At 44.1% G+C, this 27061-nt stretch overlaps 1 protein-coding gene across 5 annotated transcripts in view; it reads left to right on the top strand.

Moving 5' to 3' along the window:
* The window catches only part of GLB1 (galactosidase beta 1), a 92110-nt gene that overhangs the window by 47966 nt on the left and 17083 nt on the right, over positions 1-27061 (top strand). For 3 of the 5 annotated variants that reach the window (XM_035278287.3, XM_078354497.1, XM_078354499.1), the window contains exons 10-15: positions 2264-2376; positions 16077-16151; positions 18504-18593; positions 22091-22204; positions 23797-23928; positions 26332-26586. In XM_035278287.3, coding sequence (XP_035134178.1) covers positions 2264-2376; positions 16077-16151; positions 18504-18593; positions 22091-22204; positions 23797-23928; positions 26332-26586 — 779 coding nt within the window. The remainder of the gene's footprint in view (positions 1-2263; positions 2377-16076; positions 16152-18503; positions 18594-22090; positions 22205-23796; positions 23929-26331; positions 26587-27061) is intronic. The other 2 variants (XM_035278289.3, XM_078354498.1) reach the window with 1 other exon arrangement.

Raw genomic sequence — 27061 nt, 5'->3', positions numbered from 1 at the left:
TCCACAGCTGTGTGATGGCTGCCTACAGGGTCCAGGCGCTCGTGTATTTCTCACACAATGTGGAGAGCTGACAACTGCAGTCTCACCATTTCCTTCGCCTTCCCACCTCACACCCTCTTATGTGGCCAAAGGAGGCTTGAATCTACACCATTTCTCTGGGATGCTGCCCTGTGGTGGTCTAAAGCATGATTCTGCCAGTAGCACTAGAACAAAGACTCAGTCTTCCAGTCCATCCTTAACTCCGCTGGCCAGCTTCCCAGCCTGGGCTCCCTTGGCCTGTAAAGTGTGCTAATGGAGGTCACACTTATCCAGCTAAGCTCAACCTGGCAACCACTGGTTGAGCTCCTCCTCCATGCCAGAGTCTGGCTGGGGACTCAAGGGCAAGTGAGGCACAGTCTCTACCCCGAGGTGCAAGCAGTATAGTATGGAGGGAAACATACAAGTAAGAAACACAGCGCCGCATGGGCACTACCACATTAGAGGCAGAGGAGGGCCACAAAGAAGGTGAGTTCCTTGCAGCAACGGATGTGGGTTTTTTTTTTCTTTGTGTCTCAGAAGAAGGGATGTGTTTTAACCTATGCATCCCCTAAGGCAGGCAGACCGGTTGGCTGTGAGTTGTCTCTGAGTAATAAGAAATGGGGGAATTATATGACTAGATCAATTCAGTTGGTTGAGTGGTCCAGATCTTTCAAAGTTTAGATTCTGTGCAGAGAACTAATGAAAAAATCTTTGGGGCTGACCTGCTTGATCTGATCCTCAGCCCTGCTCATCTGTCACCTCCACCAGTCTTAGGTCACTGAAGGTGGCTCCATCACTGGTGAGCTGCGTCCAAGGAATTTATTACTAATCCTAGGTAAACTATCATGTTATGTGCCTCAGTGATGTACAAATTAGGTCAGGCAAAAGATGACTCCTAAAATAACTTCATTCTCACACACTGGCACTGCAGTCCTCTCTGAAGTACAAGAGGAAGGCACGAAGCCTTGGTGGTCTGGAGATGGCAGCATCAGCATCACCTGGAAGCCTGTTAGAAATGCAGCCTCAGGCCCCACTGCAGACCTGCTGAATCAGACTCTCTGGGATGGGGCTTAGGAATCTCTTTTAACAAGCTCTCCAAGTGACTCTTAAGTGTGGGAAAGTTTTTGAAGTACCGCCCGATATTGTAGGTAACCTCACACCTGTGAACATCATCCAAGACAAGGTCAAGAGCCTCTGTTCTAGACCCCACCCCTTGCACAGTAATTGTAGGGGCATTTGTTTTTCTAGTCCTTCTGTATACTCAGTATTGGCACTATCCATTGGTCTTTGTTGAAGGTCAAGTTCCCAGGGAAACAGACTCCAAGATTACCTGGCAGAAAGCTTATTGGGTGTGCTCTCTGGAGCAACGCCTGTAAGACAGAGAGGGAGAAGCTGGGCTATGATGCAACGTCACAGGTGGCCTCAGCCAGTCTTAGAGGGAGCTCTGCAGCTGGGATGGCCACGTGTGGCACATTGGTCAGTTGTTGGAGGTGGGCCATCCCTGGGGGTTGTAACTGTGAGTGAGGCAGCTCAGCAGAGGCCAGTACCCAGAGAGGGACACGTCTGAGAAATGTGAGCAGACAACAGCCCTAGCCACTGGGAGAATGAGTGAGTTCCTTGGTTCTGAAGAGGGATCCAAGAGGTGCACCACGGCCCCCTCTGTAGTCTTTGTAGATGGCGACAGAGGCCCTCAGATTACGTCTGAACCTCTGTGGCTGATGTGGGTCTACCGTTGTCTCCTGCTTTGTTTGGTTTGATAAGCCCTCAGTTTTCTGCTGATCCGTGGCCTAGTCATCAGTGTCTTCCCCGCTGACCTTTTCTCGGCCATACAGCTGGAGGACATGATAAAGTTCAGAGTTGACAGGATTCACGGTCAGAGGTGGGGATCGCATCATAAGCCCTGCCATTACTGGTGTGAAGTGCTGGCAGATTTTTGTGGCGAGCTTCAGATCCCCTGCATGTCTAGTCGGGGGTGATACCTGTTAGAATCACAGCTTGAGCTTCTGTAGAGAGTGGATGGAAAGAGTGCTTGGTAAACGCTAAGGTCCCTGGTAAGTGCTACCTGTAGAAAGAAACTCCAGCCTCTAAACCTTGCATCCTGAGGGCCACAGCTGTGTCTCCCAACAGCTGGTTTTAACGTGTCTTCTAGTTTTCTCTCTCCGCAGTGCTGAGCTCACGGATCCCAAAGAACTTGTCCCAGAGCTGGGTCATCGGTAATAACTAGTGGCACATTTTTGTCTTCTAGGAGCCAACTCACCCTATGCAGCGCAGCCCACCAGCTACGACTATGATGCCCCGCTGAGCGAGGCCGGGGACCTCACTGAGAAGTATTTTGCTCTGCGAGATGTTATCCGCAAGGTGGGTGCTTTGTATGGCTGTGGTGGGCTGGTCTTGGACAGAGCCTCTCTTGAACTCACTGTGGCTCTGTGGACAACTGCCTGTCTGGAGCCCTCCTGGTGAAAAGGATGGGTGAAGGGAGGCATCAGCTGGACTTGGGTTTGCATCTTGTACCCGGGTGATTAAGAGTGAGTCTATGAGCAAATCACGGTGCTGATTATTAATTTGTAAAACTGGGATTACAGCGTCTGGTTGTGTTGTAAGGACCGGAAACATGTAAGCCATCCAGGACAGTTCCTGACACATAGATGTCTAATAAGTGGCAGCTATTACTATTATTTATCTTAAAGGTAAGAAAATGTGTGTCTACTTAAATGGCTCATGTACATAGGAAATAAATCCTCAGACCCAATGAAGCATGGTGCAGATGTCGGCTGTCAGTGAAGCTTCATTTTTCTGTTTGGAGTAAGTGATTGCTGTTTCCTTCTGGACTGCACCTGAACTGCTTAGTCCTGCTAGCAGCTTTGTAACCTTCTGAGGCACCTAGTGCACCTAGGTGGGGTTTCCTGTCTCTGCTGTGGGTTAAAAGAAAAAACCCACAGTTTTTCTGCTCAGTCACCTGAGTTTTGAAGTTAAAAAACAGAGGTTTTCTGCCTATAAATGGTATGTTTTTTTGTTTTAAGTATGATGTAGTCTTGATTTTAAGCATGTGTTAAAATGTATATTACAGAATTTTAAATATAAAAAGTATAAGCTAGACTTACTACACTTAGAATTGGTCCATTTCATCTACATTTTCAAATGTATTGTTGTAATGTTCCTCATGTTATTCCATTATTATGGGCTCAATCTCTGCAAAATTTATAGCAATGTCTCCCAAGCTCTCCCTCGTATGTTTGTTCTGTTTTGAAGCTCTCTGTTTCTATCTTTATGATGTCCTTCCTTTATTTGAGGCTTGGTTTTTTAATGCAGGCTTTCTTCTTTCCTAATATAAACATTTAAGGTTATAAATTCCTTTCAAGGACTGCTGTGGCTTGTAAGTTTCGTTGTACAATCCATGTCTTACTGTTTCCTTCTAAACATGCCTATTGTGATTTCTCTCCCACCCTTGATATGTGTAGAAGCATGTTTTTTAAATTGCTGGAAATAAGTACTTTCCCGTTTTTTTTGGATTTCTAACCTCTTTGCATTGAGGTTAGAGAATATAACCTGTGCGATGCCAGTCCCCTGGAAGCTGTTGAGCCTAGTTTTAGAGCCTGACATATACCAATATTAATGGTCAACGTGTGTGGAAAAGGAAAGTACATTTTACAGTTGTCGACTGTATTCTACATACATGTTCAGATTAAGTTTATTAATGGTGCCAATGATATCATTGATCTGCTTCCTCTGTTTTTGTCAGTTTAGCCTCCTAGTTAGTGAGAGTTGTCCTCATGTGTTCCCCCTTGTAGCTCTGCGAGTTCTGAGGTTATGTTATTAGGTGGGCAAATTGAGAATTAAATCCTTCAGTACTTATTAGTAAAGGGATTATATAACCCTCTATTTCTAATGAGGCTTTTGCCTGGAAGCCCCCCCCCCCACTCTTCTTTTTGTCTGTTATTAATTAACACCATTTACCTACATACTTTTGGTTGGTATTTATCTGGGCTATCTTTTCCAATGCTTCAATCTCAACCTTTTTTATATCCTTTGTTCTTTTTACATATATCTTATAAATAGGATGTAATTGATTTTTTTTAATCTGTAGTTTGAAATTTTTTGTCTTTTAACTTGTATATTTATTCATTCTCACTCATTGTACTTCTTGATGTATATAGATTAATTTCAGTTATTTTATAATCCGTTTGTTTACCTTTTTGACTTTTTCTTTCCCCTTATTGTTTTCTTTTAGATTCTTTGAAGTTTTATGTGTTTTTTTTTTTCTCTTCTTTCTTTCGCCACTTCTTGTACTTTGAAGTTATTCACTGCTTTCTAATTTTTTTAGTGGTTACCCATTTAAGTGTGATATATATATATACCCCTTATAGATACAGAGCAGTGAACTTAGATAAAGGGAGCACAGCCCTGTAACCAGCACGCAGCTCCACAGAAGCCCTCTCATGTTACTGTCTAGTCATTAACACCCATCCCTGAGCTCACGGCTGCCCTCACCTCTATCACCAGAAATTCGTTTTGCTTGTTTTTAGGCAGCAAGTTCCTACAATGGGCACTCCTGTGTCTGGCTGTCTTGTAACAGTTTAAAATTAATCAGTATCTTTACTTCTTCCATATGCATCCCTGTTTAACTCACTGTAACTCCAGTTACACCCCTCCTGATTTGTATGTTATTATCGTCAACTATTTTAATTCTCTGGGTTTAGCGTTCATGTATTTTAGTTCTCCTTAAAAAATAAAACCCTAGGTCATCACTATAATGGCTTCAGATAGTATGTCACTCGACCCACATAGTTCATTTACTTGCAAAGGATTTAACAAATATTTGTCAAGTACTCTATGTGCCAGGTGCAGTTTTAGCTGCTTAGCATATGTAGGCTTTCCTGAAAAGGTGGCGAGAGAGCCATGTGGGATATCTCCACCTGGACAAGAGCATGCCAGGCAGAATTCAGCCAGTGAGAAGCTGGGAAGGTATATGGCATTTTTAAAGACCGGTAAGGAGGCCAGTGTAGCTGGAGCCCAGTAAATGAAGGGGTGAGAAGTAGGAGATGAGGTCAGGGAGATAGATGGGGAACTGATCACATGGGGCATTGCAGGTCATCGTAAGACTTTGGCTTTGCCTCTGAATGAATGGGAATGTGCTGTGGAGTTGAGCAGAGCTGTTGTTAAAGCATATTGTGTTAAAGCAGATTCCAACTGCTGTATTGAGACTAGACTCCGGGAGGCAGAGCAAGGGTAGAGTAGGAAGACCAGTTAGGTGGCTTTTGCAGCCATCTCAGTGACAGGTGACTGTGGCTTGTGAAGGTAGTAGGAACTAGGCAGTTTCAGAATATATTGTGAAAGCAGTGCTGATACAGTTTTCGGATGGGGAGTATGAAAGAAAGGAGAGTCGGGTGACGCTAAAATGTCTTAAATGGCAACTCATACACAGAGTTGCCGTTTATGTGCGGGAAGATCAGGAGTTGTGTTGTGGCTGTGCTGTTTGACTTGTGTGGTGTGTGTCCTAGCAGACATGCAGCGTGGGCAGTGGCTGCATGAGTGCACAGTCTGAGGCAAAGCCCTGGTTCCTTCGTCCCAGGAGCACTCTTTATCTTTTGTTCCTTCCTGCGGCTCAGTCTTTGCATCTGAGATCACCCGCCTTCTGCCTAAAGTATATTCTTTAGGATTTCATTTAGTGAGCAAATGATATTTTCTTTGTCTGAAAATTCTTTTTAACCCTCAGTTTCAAAATGCAATTTTTCTTTTCCTCCTCTTTCTTTCTTTTTTTGACAGGGTCTCACTCTGTCGCCCAGGCTGGCGTGCAGTGGTGAGATCTTGGCTCACTGCAACCTCTCCCTTCCAGCTTGAAGTGATTCTCATGCCTCAGCCTCCCAGGTAGCTGGGATTACAGGTGTGTAACACCACACCTGGCTAATTTTTGTATTTTTAGTAGAGATGGGGTTTCACCAAGTTGGCCAGGCTGGTCTTGAACTTCTGACCTCTGGTGATCCACCTGCCTCAGCCTCCCAAAGGTATGAGCCACTGTGCCTGGCCTCAAAACATAGTTTTTCTAGATTGATAGTTTTTCCTCAGCATATTGACTTCAGACTTCTCTTGTTGCTGCTAAGAAGTCAGTTAACTGTACTCTGCCACTCTCTTGAAGGTAATCTGTCTTTCCTCTTGGGCAGCTTCTAAGATTTTCTCTTTATATTTGGCGTTCTGTAGCTTCTCTGTGATGCGTCTATGTGTGACTTTCTTTTCATTTATCCCACTTGGTAGTTTTGGAACTTGTGGTTTGGCTTTTTCCACTAGTCCTAAAAAGTTTATGCCATTATCTCGTCAAATATTTGCTTCAGTTAGATATTTGTTAGACCTTCTGATTCTAGCCGCCACGTTTCACAGTCTCTTTTTCTCCCTGTGTGGCATGCTGACGACCTTCAGACATGTTCTTCAATTGTGATGTTGTCTTTAGCAGCTCTAAATTCTGAGATTAAAACCTTTCCATTGAATTATTAAATTGTATTTTTCATTCTGTAAGTTAACCTTGGCGGTTCTAATTTTACTCAGCCATTTTTAAATTCTCTTGCTTTTTCCTTAGGTATACATGTTCTTCTTTTATTTCTTTAAACATACGAGAGATACTTCTGTTACTTATCTCCATGTGATCATTGTGGTATACAGTCTTTCTGTGTCTCATTCTGCTTTTTGTCGTTTCTATAAGCTTTTGCTCACGATGCCTTGATTGTGTGTGTTGTGATTTTGACTGAGCTTAATTTCTTGGAACTTCCTGTTGCGGTGGTTGTTGTTAGAGGCAGGGGCTCACTCTGTCGCCCAGGCTGGAGTGCAGTCGTGGCTCACTGCAGCCTCAGCCTCTCAGGCTCAAGTGATTCTCCTGCCACAGCCTCCTGAGGAACTGGGGCTACAGGCATGTGCCACCATGCCTGGCTAATTTATTTCAAATTTTGGTAGAGTCAGGGTCTCACTATGTTGCCTAAGACTTGTGGAACTTTTATCTTTAGGAATTATTTGATTCCCAGGTACCAGGGAACACTACATTTTAAATTAAAATCTTAAGTTGAGGGGTTTTTTTTGTGCTACAGATGCAGTGTGAATTTTGGCTATAAATATATCTGAGGGCTGGTTGTGAATACGAATTTTCAAAGGAGATTTGTTTTCTCCCTACCTACTGCCATGTAACAAAGCACCCCTGAACCTAGTAGCTCAAGGTAACAAATGTTGGTTATATCAGCGATTCTGAGGGTAAAGGAATTAGGAACGGCTTAGATAGATGTTATGTGTAAGTAGCCAGGCATGCGCATGCCTGTAGTCCCAGCTACTCCGGAGACTGAGGCAGGAGAACCACTTGAACCCAGGAAGCGGAGGTTGCAGTGAGCCAAGATCACGCTGTTGCACTCCAGCCTGTATGACGAGTGAAACTCCGTCTCAAAAATAAATAAATAAATAAATAAATGTAATTCAATAGCTTATGATATATATTTTAATATATATTCAATGGCTTGTGATATATGTAACTATTGATATGTGATATATAACTATATTGCAATTCAATAGATTATAATGTATATATTTAAAAATATAAAATAAAAATATATTTTTTTTAATTTTTATTTCTATTTTTTTAGAAGCAGAGCCTTGCTCTGTTCTGTAAGCAACTTCCACGTCCTCCCTGGTTCAAATGATTCTCTTGCCTCAACCTCCCAAGTAGCTGGGATTATAAGCATGCACCAGTGCACATGGGTAATTTTTGTATTTTTAGTAGAGATGGAGTTTCGCCATGTTGGCCAGGCTGGTCTTGAACTCCTGACCTCAAGTGATCCACCCGCCTTGGCCTCCCAAAGTGCTGGGATTACAGGTGTGAGCTGCCACACCCAGCCAGCGGGCTCTTTCTTATAAGACTTTGTGGACATTCAATTAGCTGATTTGTTAAATGATCTCAAAATAGTTGCTTGCATCAAGGAAAGGAAATCGGGTGGCAAATACCCCCTATATATAGCTCCACCTGCCTGCTTCCTTCATCAAAGACTTAAAAAGTAGAATAGGCCTCCTCTTTAATCCATTTCTAGAGTACATTAGGTGATGATGGACAATGTATTTCACTGACATGGGATCCTGGGAATAATCTCCCAGCAGGCTGCATAAGCCTGTGTGCAGTGGTGAAGGCCCCCAGGCAGCTCTCTTCATATGACTCTTCAAGGCATGGCAAAGCTCATGACATTTGCATTTTAAAAGGTAGTATCTTTGGTGTGGGTAAAACTCAACCAGACATGGTTAACACTTTGACCTCGAGGACGAACCATAAAAATATAGAGCAGCGACCTCCTCTTCCCTACTGATTCCTGAGAGGGGCAGTGGTGAGTTTATTTTCATATGCTATCAAATCAACTTACCCATTTTCAGAGTTTTCTTTCTGTTGTTCATAGGAATTCCATCAAGGTAAGAGTTCCACTGGATTTTTGGAAATGGGTCACTGTAGAAATTAATCAAGTGGTGGTTGAGGACTTGATAATTGGAGTGGATTCTGGTATTCCCGAAGGCAGTAACTGGGCTGAGGGGTGAAGAGGGGATGGGAGAACAGCCGCAGTGATTTTTCAGTACTTCAAAAGCTTAATGAAGTTTGAAATTCGACCCAGGATCTGTCTACACTGGCTGATGGATCATCCTGCTCTGTTTATGACTGGAATGACATTAGCCTGATGAGCAGGCACAGCGGTCTCTTGCTGATGCATGGCGCTGACAAAAACCAGTGTTTTATGTCTGATGGTTACAGATGAGAAAGGGAATATTATTTAGCAACTGCCAAATAGTCTTTTAAACTGCCACCTGCACTCTTAGTACTGGTCTCTTCCTGTAAGAGTTGGCTTTTCTAATCCATCTTCCGGAGTGATTTCTCTAAAACACTGATGCGATCGCTTCTCAGCCTTTCAGCTAAGATCAAGTGTAGTATCTAAAACACTGATGTGGTCAGGATACCTACCATGACTTGGCCCCTGTATTTCTCCATCCTCATCTTTCAATTCTCCCTTCTTAGACGTGACTCCCTGGCTTTAAGATGGAGCTATATACAATTCCATGAATGAGACAGCACTGTTTATACCTCCTAGGCTCTGCACCCTGTGCCTTTATTCACCTGGAAATGAAGACACACCTGTTACCTTATCTGCAGAGTCTTCTTACCCCCCTGTTAGCCGAGTTAGCCACATTTTGTTTTCTGTCACTATCTTACATTGTAGAAATCTTTTAAACCCTGCTTTTCTTTTTCCTTTTTTCCTTAGCTCTTCTTTTAGGTTCATGGGTCCATGTGCAAGATTGTTGTGTAGGTAAACTGCGCATCACAGGGGTTTGGTATACAGATTATTTTGTCACCCAGGTAATAAGCATAGCACCTGATAGGTCATTCTTTGATCCTCTCCCTCCTCTCACCTACCACCCTTGAGTAGGCCCCAGTGTCTGTCCCGCTCTTCGTGTCCATGTGTTCTCGTCATTTACCTCCCACTTCTAAGTGAGAATGTGCGGTATTTGGTTTTCTGTTCCTGCATTAGTTTGCTTAAGATAATCACCTCCAGCTCTATTCATGTTACTGCAAAGGATATAATCTCATTCCTTTTGTGGCTACACAGTATTCCATGGTGTACACATACCACATTTTCTTTATCCAGCCTAGCATTTTAGGTTGATTCTGTGTCCTTGCTGTTGAAAATACCACTTTTCATAGTGTGTTAATATAACTGGTTTATACACGTTTCTCACTCTCTGGAATAGGAGCGATTTATAAGTCTAGTACCAAGCATAGGACCTGACACAAACCACTTTCTTAATAAGCATTTGTCGGATGAGTGTATGAAAACATTAGAGGTCTTGGTGAAAGAAAAGCTGGTTACCATTGAATCTAGTGGATTCCATAGGGAAAAAAGCAGCTTCCTATGTTGAATTTGTTCAGCTAAGTATGATGAGAAGCAACATCTGTGATTGGTCTGAAAAGTATGAGTAAAGCACAAATTATTATGAAAAAATAATGGTTTAGAAGTATAGCATTTTGGTATATTCATTTCTTTTCTGAAACATTAATTAGCTAAGGTAAAGATGAGGATTTTGCTATATGATAAACTAGCATCAATGAAAAATCATCAGTATTAAAAATGAACAGTCAGAAAATTGTAGTAAATAGGACAGACAGGTGAAAGCTTAATATCTATATTATAATGAGCTAATACCACTGATCAAAATATCAAGATCTACACAGAAAATTGGGTAAAGGATATGAACAAGTATGGGTACTTGGTGAAAACGTGGGTATACACTATTTTAAGAGTCACGTAAAACACTCATGTCCTTTGACCTAGTCACCCCATGCTCAGGGCTTTTAAAAAATAAAAATTTAAAAGGACAGTGCTATAGACATGAAGTTGATTGTTGTAACTTATACATTTTGATATTTATGATATCAAAATTGGAAATAATTCAGCCTCTAACATAGGAGGGAGAATTATGTAAATGCTGTCATAGCCACACAAAGCACTATAATATGCAATAAGTAAAATTGTTTTCTTTCTTTTTTTTTTTTTTTTGAGACGGAGTCTTGCTCTGTCATCCAGGCTCGAGTGCAGTGGTGCAATCTTGGCTCCCTGCAACCTCCGCCTCCCAGGTTCAAGCAATTCTCCTGCCTCAGCCTCCCAAGTAGCTGGGACTACAGGCACATCCTGGCTGATTTTTTTGTATTTTTAGTAGATAGGGTTCACCATGTTGATTAGCTTGGTCTCAAACTCCTGACCTCAGGCAATCCACCTGCCTCGGCCTCCCAAAGTGCTGGGATTACAGGCGTGAGCTACCGCGCCCAGCCAGGAAAATTGTGTTCAATATTTAATCATGTCAAAAGTACTTTTGGTAAGTGGCAGAAGCAAATTACAAAATTATCTCTTAAGTTTATGTTATATGTATGCTTAAGGGGAGAGTCAAGGAGGGAAACTGGAAGAGAAAAGGTTTTGTGGTGGCTTTGGGTGTTGTTTTGGTTTGGTTTTGGAATTGTGGGTGAATAAACTTGCTTTTTTTTCTTTTTATGAGACAAAGTCTTGCTCTGTCACCCAGGCTGGAGTGCAGTAGCACGATCTCAGCTCACTGCAACCTCTACTTCCTGGGTTCAAGCGATTCTTCTGCCTCAGCCTCCCAAGTAGCTTGGACTACAGGAGCGTACCCACCATGCTTGGCTAATTTGTTTGTATTTTTAGTAGAGATGGAGTTCTGCCATGTTGGCCAGGCTGGTCTCGAACTCCTGACCTCAGGTGATCTACCCGCCTTGACCTCCCAAAGTGCTGGGATTACAGGTTGTGAGCCTACCGCACCTGACCTAATAAACTTTCATTTATTTTCTTATTTTTTTATTTTTTACCACCACTTGTCAGCAGAAATCGACCTAATAAACTTTCTCTTCTATTGTTACAACAGTAAGGAGGCAGAGCGGAGCAGGAAGCAGTGGGAACAACACCAGACTCGGAGCCATGTACCAGCTCCCTCGCTTGTTCTCTTTATAATCTCAATCCAGTTCCTCAATCTTATTATCTATAAAGAGGAAATAGAAGAACTAGGTATGAGAGCCTTCAGAAGTAGTACATGAGACGACAGTACACGCAGCTATGCACTGCATCAAAGTGAGCTGAACGTAGGTTCAATAAATATGTCCACACAAGGACTTTTCTTTCAGTGTGGTAGAAAAGATTGCAGTGCTAGTTAAATCAGAATCCTCTTTGAACTTTAAGAGAAATATGACACGGTCACTAATATGCACAGGTAAGTAGGGAACCTCAGGAAACAAATCATCCTGCTCTCAGGTCCCTCTCTGTGAATTTGTGTTTTCTGCTTTTATTGGCCTGAATGGGGAGTGAAAGAGGAAGGGTTGTGTAAACCGCTGATGGAGGAGTGTGGTCTAGGGAAAGTGGGGAAAGAGATCTTACAACATTTTTCACTAACTCTTTGGCCTCACATTTATCTCTTTTTTAATATTTTAAAACTTTCACAGAGATATAGATTCATAGAAAATTGTGGGTACAAAGCACTTTCCAGTACAAGATGGCCAACTCACCGCCTCCTTATCTCTCTCTTCCAAACGTTACTTCCTTCAAAAAATGAGAATCCTTTTAAAAATGGAGGCAGTAAGAAGGGAGCTGTTTGTACATGACAGATTTCAAAAGAATCTGTGGTGACTGAGGATAAGGAAGTCTCAGTCACTAGTGAGTGTGGAATGGAGTTACAGGAACAGAGAGCAGGGAGTAGACTGATCTCAAAAAAACATGGAGAGCCAGGTCCTCGAAATACATGAGTGGCAAAGGATAGGAATGAAATGGAGCTGACAGTGAGAAGGATAATTAAACCTTACATATTTTCTGTTAGGTCCTCCACTCCTTCACCTCAGTTTGAAACACAGACCATCCATCAGGGAGGCATCTTTCTACCAAAAACCAGGGGGGTTCCTTAAAACATTAAAAAAAGTAAACAGCCCCAGATTAAAGACCCTCCACAGTACATCTGATTGTGCCAAAGCACCCTAAAACAAAACCCCCAGAGCGGGGTGCAGTGGCTCGCACCTGTAATCCCAGCACTTTGGGAGGCCAAGGCAGGTGGATCACCTGAGGTCAGGAGTTCAAGACCAGCCTGGCCAACCTGATGAAACCCCATCTCTAATAAAAATACAAGAAAAAAAACAGCTGGGTGCAGTGATGGGCACCTGTATTCCCAGCTACTCAGGAGGCTGAGGCAGGAGAATCACGTGAACCCAGGAGGCAGAGGTTGCAGTGAGCTGAGATCATGCCACTGCACTCCAGCCTGGGTGACAAGAGCAAAAAACTTTGTCTCAAAAAAAAAAAAACAAAAAATCTAAAAAAAACAAAAAACACCCCAGAATATAAACCCTGCTCCTGTACACAGAGCAGGACCGTTGGAGAGAGGATGGTTATACAGATGTTGGGACATTCATTTGCATCACCATTGAATAGGAATGAACAACCAAGCATGGCCAGCACCGAGGACAACCATCAGGCCTCCAACAGGAAAGAGAAAGACCAAGATGAAATAAACAGGAAAGTGACTGTAGAGACAACAAAGAATTCAGGGGACAGGAGAGATCTTAAGTAAAAAAAAAAAAAGCAAAATCCATCAAGTTTATATCCTTCAGAGGTATAAGATAAGAATGGGATACTTTGAAAAAGAAGCTACTAGAGAGCAAGAGTTCTTTGATATTAAGAAGAATCTCCTAGAAATTAGAACCAGAATACAGAGATAGAAATCACAAAACATAAGAGATGATGAGCAACAATCTAGTATGTCCAAGTTGTTACCTAGAAGAAAGAAAAAATTGGAGGAAAAAAATGTCAGAGAAATAATATAGAATTTTTACAAAATTGAAAGGGATCTCTGAGTATTTGAACATAATGAATGCAAAGAATATACATAATCAGATGTTTCATTTGGAAATTTTAGGACAGTGAGAATAGAGTCGACAGAGGGCCGGGCATTATGGCTCACTCCTGTAATCCCAGCACTTTGGGAGGCCGAGGTGAGCAGATCGCTTGAGGCCAGGAGTTCAAGACCAGCCTGGCCAATATGATGAAACCCCATCTCTACTAAAAATACAAGAACTAGCCAGGTATGGTGGCGCACGCTTGTAGACCCAGGTACTCAAGAGGCTGAGGCAGGAGAATCGCTTGAACCCGGGAGTTGGAAGTTGTAGTGAGTGGAGATCACGCCACTGCACTCCAGCCTGGGTGACAGAGTGAGACTCAAAAAACAAAACAAAACAAAACAAAGAGGCAGCATTGTTCTGGAGAGAAAAATTCAGTCCCTTTCCCTTTCAAAGAAACAAGAATAAGATTGCCATGAGCCACACTACATGACAGAAGACAATAAAATAGTCCCTGTGACATTGTGAGGGAAGATGATTTTCAACATACGATTCTGTGCCCTTCCAGCTCTCAGCGAACTGTGACATTCAGAGCTGCAGGTTCTTAGGAAGTTACTTGAGATTGTGCTCCGGTGGAGGAAGTCATGAGATCCTAGAAACAGGAGCTAAAAGCCAGGAGAATAATGAAGGGAAGTCTCAGAATATCATTTGGAGAGGGGAGTCAGTCTCCTGGAGCAGGAAGACGAAGAATTCCAAATAGGCATTTTCTAGGGGAGAAAGGGGGGGTATTTGGAGAAACTTGATACCACCCTTGGATATCTGGAATAAGCTAAAGAGGTGTTGAGCTAAAACCAGGCAGAAAAAAAGAAGGGCAATTAGAAACCACAGGAATAGGTGAAAGAATACAAAAAGCTGAGCAAGACAGAGCATGCTGTCATAGTATAGACCATTTAGCTTTATAGAGGCTAAAAATATTTATACAATTGTATTGTGAGTACTGTTGGTTGATTTTGAATTCAAAGTCAATATAAAGTCAATATCCAGACAAAGACAGGACTTATGGCTATAGGACAGTGTTTGTTTGTTTTGGAGACAAGGTCTTGTTCTGTCACCCTGTCTGGAGTGCAGTGACATGATCGTGAGTCACTGAAACCTCGACCTCCTGGGCTCAAGGATCTTCCCACCACAGCGTCCTAAGTGGCTGGGCCCACAGGCCTGTGCCATCATGCCTACTTTTGAAAACAAAATTTGTAGAGTTGGGGTCTCCCTATGTTACCCAGGCTGGTCTCAAACTCCTGGGCTCAGGCGATCCTCCTGCCTTGCCTCCCAAAGTGCTGGGATTACAGGCCTAAATCACCACCTGACCAGGACAGATGGTTTTAACCTTGACAGTGTAAAAGTACAGCTCATGGTGTGAAGGTGAAGTGTGGAAGAGAGCTCAGGGAAGGGTGCAGGTAGCTTCATCTTAAAACATGTGGACACAAAGGGTCATATGCTCATTGATGGAACTAAGAAATACAGATAGAAGGATATTACTTTAAAGGTACAAAGGTAACTGGGGAGAAGCTGAAAACGGTTATATAACCATAATAACAAGAAAGGAAGGTACACTTTCTTTATCTTCTGGGATATACTCTCAAGTGTTAAAGAAATCCATGATAAGAAATAGCAGTACGCATATATTACTTAGAGAGCAGAAGCAAAAATAGGAACAATTAAATCATTTTAAAATGTACTGGGCATGGTGACTCACACCTGTAATCCCAGCACTTTGGGAGGCCTGGGCAGGTGGATCACCAGAGGTCAAGAGATTGAGGCCATCCTGGCCAGTATGGTGAAACCCCATCAATAGTAAAAATATAAAATTAGCCAGGCGTGGTGGTGCATGCCTGTAATCCCAGCTACTCGGGAGACTGAGGCAGGAGAATCACTTGAACCCGGGAGGCGGAAGTTGTGGTGAGCCAAGATCACGCCACTGCACTCCAGCCTGGGCAACAAGAGTGAAAGTCCATCTACACACACACACAAAAAGCATTTATAGATTCTCCACCTGGATTCATCACTTGTGCATAGACTTGTTTCTCTCTCTCTCTCTCTCTCTCTCTCTCTCTCTCTCTCTCTCTCTCTCTCTCTCTCTCTCTGTCTCTCTCTCTGTGTGTGTGTGTGTGTGTGTGTGTGTGTGTGTGTGTGTGTGTGTTTTCTACATCATTGGAGGACTACATACTCATCATGGCCTTTACCCTTAAATACTTCATTATATGTTTCATGATAATATGTAGAAATATTCTCTCTCGTAACCACAGTAGATTTAACATTACACAGCACTTTAGCAATAAGATTAATATTTTTCCTATGCTAGGCTAGCTCCCTTCAGTCTGTTCGTCATGTACCTGTTTTCTTCTTACCTCCCACTTCCCAGCCTTCTGCTGTTTACGCCCATTCTCTCTACTTGTTTTTGCTCTTTTGTTTTAAGGTCTTTCCATTTATAATGATTTGGATGATTCCTGAAGCTTAAAACACAGACACACACTTAGAAGTCTCCAGTTCCTTTGATTTTCCAAAAAAGCACTGATACTCTTGAGTCTTTGACCTTCCTTTTGAAAAATAAATGCTGTGAATATGTTTCTGAAGGTTTAACAGCTTTTTTTCTTTTCTCTCTTTTTTCTACTCTGGTTTATAGTTTGAAAAAGTTCCAGAAGGTCCTATCCCTCCATCTACACCAAAGTTTGCATATGGAAAGGTCACTCTGGGAAAGGTAAGGAAAGAAAAATAACAGAAACGTTGAAAGTGAGACGGGAGTGAGAAAGTGGAATTTAGCAGTGAGTGAAAGTGCTGGGGGGTTTGGTTCGTTATTTTTCTGCGAATTTGTTTTCTGCGAACCTGATGGGGTAAACGATGTTTCTGGGAAAATGGGGAGATAGAAGTGGGAAGATACTTAGGCTTGTTGACAGGATGAGCAGACGGGACATGGGTGGGAGTAGAAGGCATTCTTGGATCATCTGGGTCATCTTGATTCCTTTATCAGTGGTTAAAACAGTGTCAAGGGCCTTTGTGAAAATAGCATGCCACCTCATTGTTCTGGCTGGCAAGGCTCTTTTTCATAATTTACCTTTTTTTAGGGATTTCCAAAAATCAGTGGCCTTTTGATAGATCTCTGCCCTAAAATATATGCCATCCTCCATCTCGAAGTCATGTCCTAGTTTTTATGGTCTGGTTTATATGCTAAATGGAGACATCGGGGGAAAAGCTAGAAATCAGTCATACATAGGAGTTAGGGGCACTGTATTCTAGGAAAAGTAAAAAAGAAGAGATGTTTTACTTAATAGTCAGAGGAGTGACGCAGCCGGAGTCCATTTGTTTTGACCATCTGTGTCTTCAGGTTTTCCCCTTTCATAATCCCTGACTCCTACATGTATTAACTCATAAGAAAAAAAAAAAAAAGAACCGTTACCTATTTCTTAAGAATCTCAAGATCCTGAAATAGTATCATAAGTTTTTATCTTCAAGCCAAATGCCAAACATGATTATGTAATTTTTCCATCCAAGAAGCCCTTTGACACGGTTGGTTGCTTGAGTTCTTGTAACATTTTCCACCTAGCGTCAGATATGTGCGCTACATTCTACAGAGAATGTGGTCTTGCTCTCTGATAGGGATCTTTCTTCAGATTGATCAGCCTTGAATCACTCTTGTAAAGGGAACACCTTGGACTTGCTCATCTACAGCTACTTAAGGAAAAGTGTGGTTTGTTTGTTTCAGAGCCGTGACAAATCTCTTTTTATGCAACAGAAAACAGCTCCAAGTGTTCAAAACAAAGCTAGCTTAGTACCAAAAGCACATTCTGTTTATCATGAAGGAAAATGGTGTGAGCAGAAATGACTTTTCATTTTTAAATAAATAGATACAATTTAAGATAGCAAATCAGCCCATAACTGAATTAAGTTTATGTAGAACACAGTTATATAGAAAAAGGTTTTCACCATGAGTTGAATTTCTTAGTGTCCAGGTGGGAAAACACCCATGTAACTGGCTTGATGAAATTGTAAATCAGATTTTTTTCCTTGATGCTGCACATCAGCGAGGTAGCCATGGGAAGTGTTTACAAAATTCCTAACTGGACTGGGCATGGTGGCTCACGCCTGTAATCCCAGCACTTTGGGAGGCCAAGGCAGGAGGATCACCTGAGGTCAGGAGTTCAAGACCAGCCTGGCCAACATGGTAAAACCCTATCTCTACTAAAAATACCAAAATTAGCCAGGCATGGTGGCACATGCCTGCTCAGGAGGCTGAAGCAGGAGAATCTCTTGAACCCAGGAGGAGGAGGTTGCAGTGAGCCAAGATTACGCCACTGTAGCCCAGCCTGCCAGCCTGGATGACAGAGTGAGACTCTCAAACAAAACAAAATTCCTAACCAGTATTATGTCATGGAAAATCCTGGAGTTTGGAGCCAAATCTAACTCTAAATCCTGGCTCTGTCATTACTCGAGTGGACTTCTCTGAGCCTCCACAACACAGGGACAGTAGTACCTGCCTCACAGGTATCTACTATGTTCTGGGCATTGGGGCTGAGTACAGAGCATATCTTATCCTTAAGGAGCTGACAGTCTGGTGAGGAAGACAAAGACGAGCAACTGAAAAATGATACAGGCATGAAAAACAGGCCACACACAAGTTCAGAGGAGGGCGAAGTAACCAGGAGGCATTAACTATTAAGGTGACATAAGAACAGCATGTCTAATCTTAGTTGGATGTAATTGGCCTCTGGTTACTCGGGGGTGTTCAGAAAGGGTTTATAAGGAGGCAGCATCTGAGTCTTGGTGTTCATTCATTTTAAGGGCATTTTAGAGATCTCTGAGCAGGTTGAATTTCTGAATAGGTATGTTTGAAACTTTTTTCTAAGACTACCATCATTCATAGTTTTCATCAGGAGTTAGGGAGATGAAGGGACTAAGGAAGACTGGGAAGCAACATTGAGTGGAATTTGAACGATTTAGGTTTATTTAGGGGTTTGGTCAAACCTACTGATGTCGTTGATAATTAGGAAATTATCTCTACTCTGATGACCAGTGAGGGGTGCAGTGTGTGAATGCTGCTTTTGTTTATTTTCAGTTAAAGACAGTGGAAGCAGCTCTGGACATTCTGTGTCCCTCTGGGCCCATCAAAAGCCTTTATCCCTTGACATTTATCCAGGTGAAACAGGTAGGCCTTCAAAGGTAATGCCTCACCTTTTTTTCTGTGTTTTCCACAGTGCCCGTTCTGAGTGCAGGGGCCAAAATGCTAAGCAAATGTATCAGATCCCAGGGAAATTAACCATGAATTTCCAGCCTCTCTCTAGCTCCAGGCCGCATGGTGGGCTGATCATGCCTATTTTTCGGCCCCACTTCTTCTCACTCATGTATGAGGTAGCCCAACCAGCTTCAGCATAATTCTGTACAACTTATAAATGGAGTTCACTGACCAGATCTAATCTTCATTACCAGGCATTGGTGGAAGATCACTGTTTTCATACTCAAAACAGACAGTTTAATTATTTGCCTGTTCTTAGCTCAGTGACATAAGGACTGTGTTTTGTTTGTTTGGTAGACTGAGTTCTTTGAGATGATTTTTCCTGCTTTGAAGAGAACAGAGCACATCACCTTTTCTTTGTTTTAGTATTTGTATATGCGTGTGTGTTTCCTCTCCAGACACTGCCTCATCTTTACTTTTTTAAAGTTTTTTCCAGTGTTTTGTTTTGGAAAATTTTAAATCCAAAAAAAAGTTGCAATAGGCCGGGCACGGTGGCTCACGCCTGTAATCCCAGCACTTTGGGAGGGCAAGGCGGGTGGATCATGAGGTCAAGAGATCAAGACCATCCTGGTCAACATGGTGATGCCCCATCTCTACTAAAAATACAAAAAATTAGCTGGGCATGGTGGCACGTGCCTGTAATCCCAGCTACTCAGGAGGCTGAGGCAGGAGAATTGCCTGAACCCAGGAGGCGGAGGCTGCGGTGAGCTGCGATCTCGCCATTGCACTCCAGCCTGGGTAACAAGAGCGAAACTCCTTCTCAAAAAAAAAAAAAAAAAAGTTGCAAAAATAGTACAGCAAGCACCCATATACTTTTTACCCAGATTCACCAGCTGTTAACAGTGCTTTACTTGCCTTTTCCCTATGGGTGTACGAAGTCAGCTGCTTTTCTTTTTCTGACCATTTGAGTTGTCAGCACAGGGCATGTCACATTTAAACACCACAGCATATGTCTTCTAAGAAAAAGGACATTATCCCGCAGGACCACAATGCAGTGGTCACACATGAGACATTTAACATTGATACAATTCCATTATCTAATATAAATTTTATATTCAAGAGTCCTTGGTCATTCCGATAATGTCCTTTATGGCCAAATGTTTTCTCGATCCATTTTCCAACTCATAACCACACCCTGCCTTTAGTTATATTGTGTCTTTTAAGTCTTCTTCCATCTGAAACTCTTCGTAAGTCTCTCTCATGACATGGAAAAGGTCTGGGTATTTGTAGACATTTTTGAAAAGGTCTGGATATTTGTAGACTTTCCCTCGCTAATTAGATTCAGTAAAACATTTTTGGCCTGAACACAACAAAGGTGATGTGTCCTTCTCAGAGAACGATATCAGGATGCCCGTGAGGCCAGCTTGTCCCTTCACTACAGTGTTAAGCTTCATCACTTAGGATCTCGTCCTCCTTTCTGATTTTCTGTGGCTATCACCTTGTGGAAGAAGTCTGAACAGTAAGGCAAAATGATAACATCATATCTAATCTTAGTGAAGTTTGCCTTCAGTTGCTATTTTTACACCTGTGATTTTATTCTGACAATTCTATTTTGCAATAAAATGAATAATTAAGCCCCCCCCCACACACACACACATTCACTGTTCCGTGAACACTGTATAGGGGGCTCTGCAGTCCTAGCACCCACATCTCTAAACGGAACTTACCTGCGCTTACCAGGGCTGTTGAGCACTTCAGACAAGACATGATCCAAGAGCACGTGGAGCCTGGGGAGGGGTTCTAGGTTACTCTCTGAACAGGTGCAGCCAGTGTTCTCTCTTAAACCCCTTCTGCTTTCTGATCTTTGGCCAGCACTTTCAAACTGGGTGGGGCTTCCTGGACCCTGGCTATTTCAGATCTGGGGCAAGTCCACAGAATATCTATTTCCAGCAGAAGCCCCAAAGGGCACAGACTTCAGGGAGTGGGGCTCAGCCCAGTGTCTCTGCAGGGACCCCCTGAGCCTCAGCCACACCTGCCCGGGGAGCATCACAGCTTCTACGCCTCCTGGAAGCCCTTGACAAAGTCTTCCTCAGCCCTTGAGGAAACTTACCACTTTAGCTAGTTTTCAGAATAAGTGAATAAATAAACAAGAAGGAGATGGAGATGTGGAGTCTGGGCGGGAGGTGTTCTTATGCTAGAAAGTTTGTGTGGTACTCGTAGCATTTCTTGTGCTCGGCTCATTGCCGCAACACGGGAATGCAGACTGATGCTTTCCCAGTCACCGTGCCGCTTGCCTGAAGCATGCTTGCTTGCTTTCTGGGCCCTGGCAGTTGGGAACCTTTTCTCTGTTCCATGCGGGATCTCTATTTGCATTCTCTTCCGTCACTCAGGATGTTGTCCCAGCTCTGCCCTGCTAATAATGTCCACAGCAGGAAGTCAGTAAGCAAAGGCAATAACTATAATTCTGAGGTTGCCGTTACTGCCGAGGCTGATTGTTTGAGGCTTTCCTTTTGGACCAGGGATGTCAGCATCTAAAAATATTTTCTGACTCAGTGGTCAGTTACAGTAGTTGAGTCTCTTAACTATTTCTTTTTCTTTTTTTTTTTTTTTTGAGACGGAGTTTCGCTCTTGTTACCCAGGCTGGAGTGCAATGGCGCTATCTCGGCTCACCGCAACCTCCGCCTCCTGGGTTCAGGCAATTCTCCTGCCTCAGCCTCCTGAGTAGCGGTGGATCTCTTGATCCACCCGCCTCGGCCTCCCAAAGTGCTGGGATTACAGGCTTGAGCCACTGCGCCCGGCCCGTCTCTTAACTATTTCTTTCCCCCGTTCCTCCACTTAAAACAGTTCTGTTGGACTTTGTTTTTATTATTATTAGAGATGGGGTCTTGCTATGTTGCCCAGGCTATCTTCGAACTCCTGGCTCAAGAGATCCTCCCACTTTAGCCCCCCCAAGTAGCTGGGACTACGGGTGCACGCCACTGCACCCCCTGGTTGCCTTTTGTTTTGTATGTTAAAGCGGATTGAGGCCAAGAAACTGCCACACTTCTGCTGAACGGAACTTCATCTCTTGGCTTTGCGGTTTGTTTACCTCGGTTTGTTTGTTTGTTTGTGTTTTATTTTACTCAGTTTTGTTTTTTGAGTTAACATCCATAACTTTTGCTGTATATGATATAATCCCCTGTATAACCCTGGGCAAGTGACTTAACCCACTCAGGGTCCAGGTTCCTCTTGTGGGAAAGGGAAGCTTGACAGGACACTGTGCGGGGTTCCTTGCAGTTTACTACTTTGATAGATATTCGAGGACCTAAAAGTGTAAGCCAGTTTTCTTTTTCAAACTGAATTTTTCTGGAGGTGGGGAAGATTTTCATTTCTTACGGTTTGCAGAACAGTGCTTTCATACAGATCTAGGGTAACCAGGTTCTCTCCATGCGTGGCAGTAGTGATGTCTCCTTAAACCCTTCTCTAACCAGTATTATGGATTTGTGCTGTACCGGACAACCCTTCCTCAAGATTGCAGCGACTCAGCACCTCTCTCTTCACCCCTCAACGGAGTCCACGATCGCGCCTATGTTGCTGTGGACGGGGTAAGGATCGTCTCTGGACTGGGCATTTTGACCCAGTGAGGGTGGGATGAGTAGGAGCCTGCACTTGTTAACATGGCATTTGAGGTCTTGGCTCGCCTCTTCAACCTCGGGCCCTACCCATCGTCGTCTTCTTTTTACCTTTTTCTTTTTTTTTTTTTGAGACAGGATCTTGTTCTGTGGCCCAGTCTGGAGTGCAGTGGTATGATCACAGCTCACTGAAGCCTCAACCTCCAAGGCTTGAGTGATCACCCTACCTCGGCCTGCCTTGTAGCCGAGACTATAGGCTTGCACTACCATGCCTGGCTAATTTTTTTTTTTGTAGAGGCAGGGTCCTACTATGTTGCCCAGGCTGATCTTGAACTCCTGAATTAAAGTGATCCTCCTGCCTCGGCCTCCCAAATTGCTGGGATTACAGGCATAAGCCATCACGGCAGGCTCCACCCCTCTTGTTGGTGACCCTTACCTGTGCCCCTGGCTTGCTGTGAGGCCTCATGCATGTGCCCTTTGCTGGAATACACCCTACCCACCATCTTAACCCAGAGGGCTGTGCTTGAGGCCCCACCCACTCAGAAGCCTTCTGGGTCTCCCCCATGAAAACCAACCTTCTCTGACTGATGGTATCGTGCTGCCTTCTTTGCTCCTTAAGGGTCCCATTTCCAATTCAGTTTTGTACCTGCCACCGTACAAAGTTCGCCTTTATCCTGCATGAGAAGTTATATTCTGAAGGACTGCTCATGACAATTATTGCCAAAATGCACAAAGAACTGCGTTTCATAACAGATCAGATGCATGGCAGGGCCTCCAGTCCTCTCACTGAAATGCTCACAGGAAGGAACACATGAAAAGATTTTCCTCGCCAAGAAAATGTGTTCAGAAGACTTTAAATATTTCCATTCTCTTGTAAGCAACAGCTTTCACTTGAGTGGGAGCGGATTTCTAGACACTCTGCTCTGTCGATGGTGACTGTTTTTCTTCGCTCCCAACTTGGGTGTTGTCTTAATGAATTACGACCATTGTAAGGTCAATTTTAAAAGTCTAACCTTTTAAAAAGGAATGTTGCTGATAAAATACGTGTTGTTTTTCCTCTTTCTATTACATAATTTTCGTGGTTAATGCATCATGTCAAGTATTTTGAGGTGAGAATACTCCACCTAACTCTCTGATTTTATCTCGTTTATCTGATTTTGACTTTCTTCTCTCTCCATGTTGTTTAGAAGCAATTTTTTCGTGACTGACTTTTGTGCTGTCAGAATATGAAGCAGCTCCCCTAATAAGAATCCTCCCCTGGAATTTTGCCTCCCTCCTCTTTCCACTAAAAGTAGATGGGCAGTAAAACATTCTGGGGTAAGGGAAGCCAGCTTAGACCGTTCCGAGCTCTGAGCTGTGTCTGGCAATTTTCCTGTTTAGGAAGCAGTGACTAGGGAACTTTCCCACCCGGCCCATAACTTGGGCTAAAATGCTATCAAAGCGTTTCTTTCCAAGTCTGGTGATGCTTCAAGGCAAGAAAACGAATGCCAAATGAGCTGAGCATGATGCCTCTCCGCTGACCTTCTTACCCTCAATTCAGTTGTCATTTGGTCTTGAACCCACAGATCCCCCAGGGAGTCCTTGAGCGAAACAGTGTGATCACTCTGAACATAACAGGGAAAGCTGGAGCCACTCTGGACCTTCTGGTAGAGAACATGGGACGTGTGAACTATGGCACATATATCAACGATTTTAAGGTAGGACAAACCACACTGTCAAGACTGAGGTTCAAGGGATGACCCCTTTAGAAGTTGAAGCCCCGTACAGTGGCTCACGCCTGTAACCTCAGCACTTTGTGAGGCCAAGGCAGGAGGATCATTTGAGGCCAGGGGTTCAAGACCAACCTGGGTAAAAGAGTGAGACCTGTACAAAAAATTAAAAGTTAGACAGGTTTGATGATGTGCACCTGTGGTCCCAGCGACTCAAGAGGCTGAGGCAGGAGGATTGCTTGAGCCCAGAAGTTAGAGGTTAAAATGAACTATGATCGTGCCACTGTACTCCAGTCTGGGTGACAAAGTGAGACCTTGTCTCAAAAAAGAAGGAAGTAGTTGAGCTATTTTGAAGAGCTGCTTTCCTCTGTAGGTGATGAGAAAGTTGAGCTTTGCAAACAGAACCTTTCGCCTGTGTTTGAGCTTGGTCGTCCTGTAGAAAGAAACAGAAGGAAGCCCCTCCACCATGCTCTTCCTCGGCTTGAAAAGCACACCGAGCTCACTGAAGGCACTCCTTTGCCAGCAAAGCCACCTGAGCCTCTGTTCTGCCCTGTGTCGTGGGTTTGGATGGTTAGTTTGTGGCAAACCCCTCACTTGTAGGAAGCCCCTTCCTTCGGGGCACTGCCTGTCACCTCTGTTGTCTGCTCCTGTGTCCAGATGTCTAGCCCAGATCACTTTTTCTAATACATATTTTTAGAGCGTTATTCAGCAAGCACTTGTTAAGCTCCCACTCAGCGAGATGCCACACCAGGTGCTTTGGGGAATGCAAAGGTGTCGAGAGACAGGCTCCTCTCAGGAAGCTCACCCTCCATGGGGGGGGGGGGGGGGGACACCTGATCCAGGGAACTGTGGCATCACCTAGGCTAGGACAGGTCAGGTGTTCGAGGCTATTTCCTGACCCTCTTGGGATCAGGCAGTTACATCTTAGGGAACAGCTGTGTGGAAGCTGCCTTTGCCTCCAGTATAAACGTCTCTCTTCTAATTCTTGTGCTCAGGGTTGACTTCGTGGCCTCCTGCCTGGCTCTCACAGGCCACACTGACCCATGGGAGTGACTGCACTCTGTTGGGTAGCCTCTGGGTCCCCAGTACCTGGCAAAGAGCCTGACACACAGCCACCTGGTCAATAGTTACCAAATTACTGAATGGGCAGTTGAGACTTGGTATCTGGGATTCCACTGGGGAATCCCACTGGGAATGGGGAAGTTCCCCACATACGAGCCAGGGAAGGGGGAGTTAGCTGAGCCTTGACAGCCCAGCCCCGGCCTGTGGGGAACAAGTAGAGCAGCTTCTGAATTCAGGTCTGAGGTTTACCATCATCATCGTTATGCTTCCTGTCCTCTTACGGTATCGCAGTATTCTCATGTATGTTATGTCACTTGGTCCTCAAAACAGGTGAGTGACTCAGGTGTGGTCCTCCCTGTGAGCGTGGCTGAGGTGCTCAAGGCCAAGATTTGCTCCTGGCTGCAGCCACTGTGCCTGCTCCATCCACAGTGGGGTGACTATTCCTTTGCATCCCCCACTCATTCCTTCTGTCCCCAGATTCCATCTTTTCATCTTCCTTTTTTGTTTTTTGAGACAGGGTGTCACTCTGTCACCCATCCTGGAGTGCAGTGGCACAATCTCAGCTTACTGCAACCTCTGCCTCCTGGACTCAAGCAATCCTTCTTCCTCAGCCTCCCAAATAGTTGGAACTATAGGTGCACGCCACCACGCCAGGCTAATTTTTGTATGTTTTGTAGAGACTGGATCCCCTTTTGTTTTTAGATGGAGTGTCGCTCTGATGCCCAGGCTGGAGTGCAGTGGCACTATCTCAGCTCACTGCACCCTCCACCTCCCAGGTTCAAGCAATTCTCATGCCTCACCCTCCTGAGTACCTGGGAGTATAGGCACCTGCCACCACATCCAGCTAATTTTTGTATATTTAGTAAAGATGGGGTTTCACCATGTTGGCCAGGCTGGTCTTGAACTCCTGACCTCAAGTGATCTGCTCGCCTCAGCCTCTCAAAGTGCTGGGATTACAAGCGTGAGCCACGACGCCTGGGCCATCTTTCTCGGTGCCCATCTTTCTTCTGTTCTAGCAGTGGCTCTCAGCCAAATGCTGAAGATTTGGGAAATTTGGGTCAGCACTCTAGCAGCTCAACACCCTTTCTGTAGAAGCTGAAACTCTGGGCCTTTCATGACCTGCAAAGGAGAAAACTATCGCTTGGGGAATATATCTCTTCCCAAGGATTTGTAATTCAGCCTCCAGTTAGATCTGTGTTACTTCGATGTACACGTATTTTGAGGTTCATTTCCTGTTGGTGTTTTGTATTCCTGTTTCCCTGGAATGCAGAGATATGTGACCTTTTTCCTTCCCTCCCCAGCTCACTGTGCTCCGTTTCTGCTTTGCAGGGTTTGGTTTCTAACCTGACCCTCGGTTCCAAAATCCTCACGGGCTGGACGATCTTCCCACTGCACACCGAGGATGCAGTGCGCAGCCACCTGGGGGGCTGGGGTCACCATGACAGTGGCCGCCATGATAAAGCCTGGGCCCACAGCTCATCCAACTACACGCTCCCAGGCTTTTATGTGGGGAACTTCTCCATTCCCAGTGGGATCCCAGACTTGCCCCAGGACACCTTTATCCAGTTTCCTGGATGGACCAAGGTACGTGTCTTCATGGGAAGGGTTGGAATTCAGGCCTCAAACTTCTGGTTGCTAGTGTCTGAAAAAGAATCACAAAGAGCCATTAGAGAGATATGGTGTGACGGTGTTGAGTGTGGCGTTTCAGAAATTCTTCAGGAGGCGGATTGTGGCAGATCTTCAGGGATTCCATGGCCAGCTCAGAGGTGCTGCCATCTGCCCCCTTGTGATTGGCTTCCTCTAGTGAATGACACCTTCCAGCCTCCTCCAGGAAGAATCATGGCCCCTGATTATGGGGGTGCTTGTTCTTTATCCAAAGGAAAATCCAATCTGGACAAAGGGATGGATCCCTCTGGGAGAGTCTGTCTGTTTCAGTGGCATGATCTCCGCCCACTGCAACCTCCACCTTCTGGGTTCAGGTGATTCTCCTGCCTCAGCCTCCCAAGTAGCTGGGACTATAGGCACATGCCACCACATCTGGTTAATTTTTTGTGTTTTT

This window comes from Callithrix jacchus, chromosome 17 (genome assembly GCF_049354715.1).
Source record: "Callithrix jacchus isolate 240 chromosome 17, calJac240_pri, whole genome shotgun sequence".
NCBI classification, from domain to species: Eukaryota; Metazoa; Chordata; class Mammalia; order Primates; family Cebidae; genus Callithrix; species Callithrix jacchus.
The sequence above is the reverse complement of the archived record's forward strand: the minus strand, read 5'-3'. Positions and strand labels throughout refer to the sequence as shown.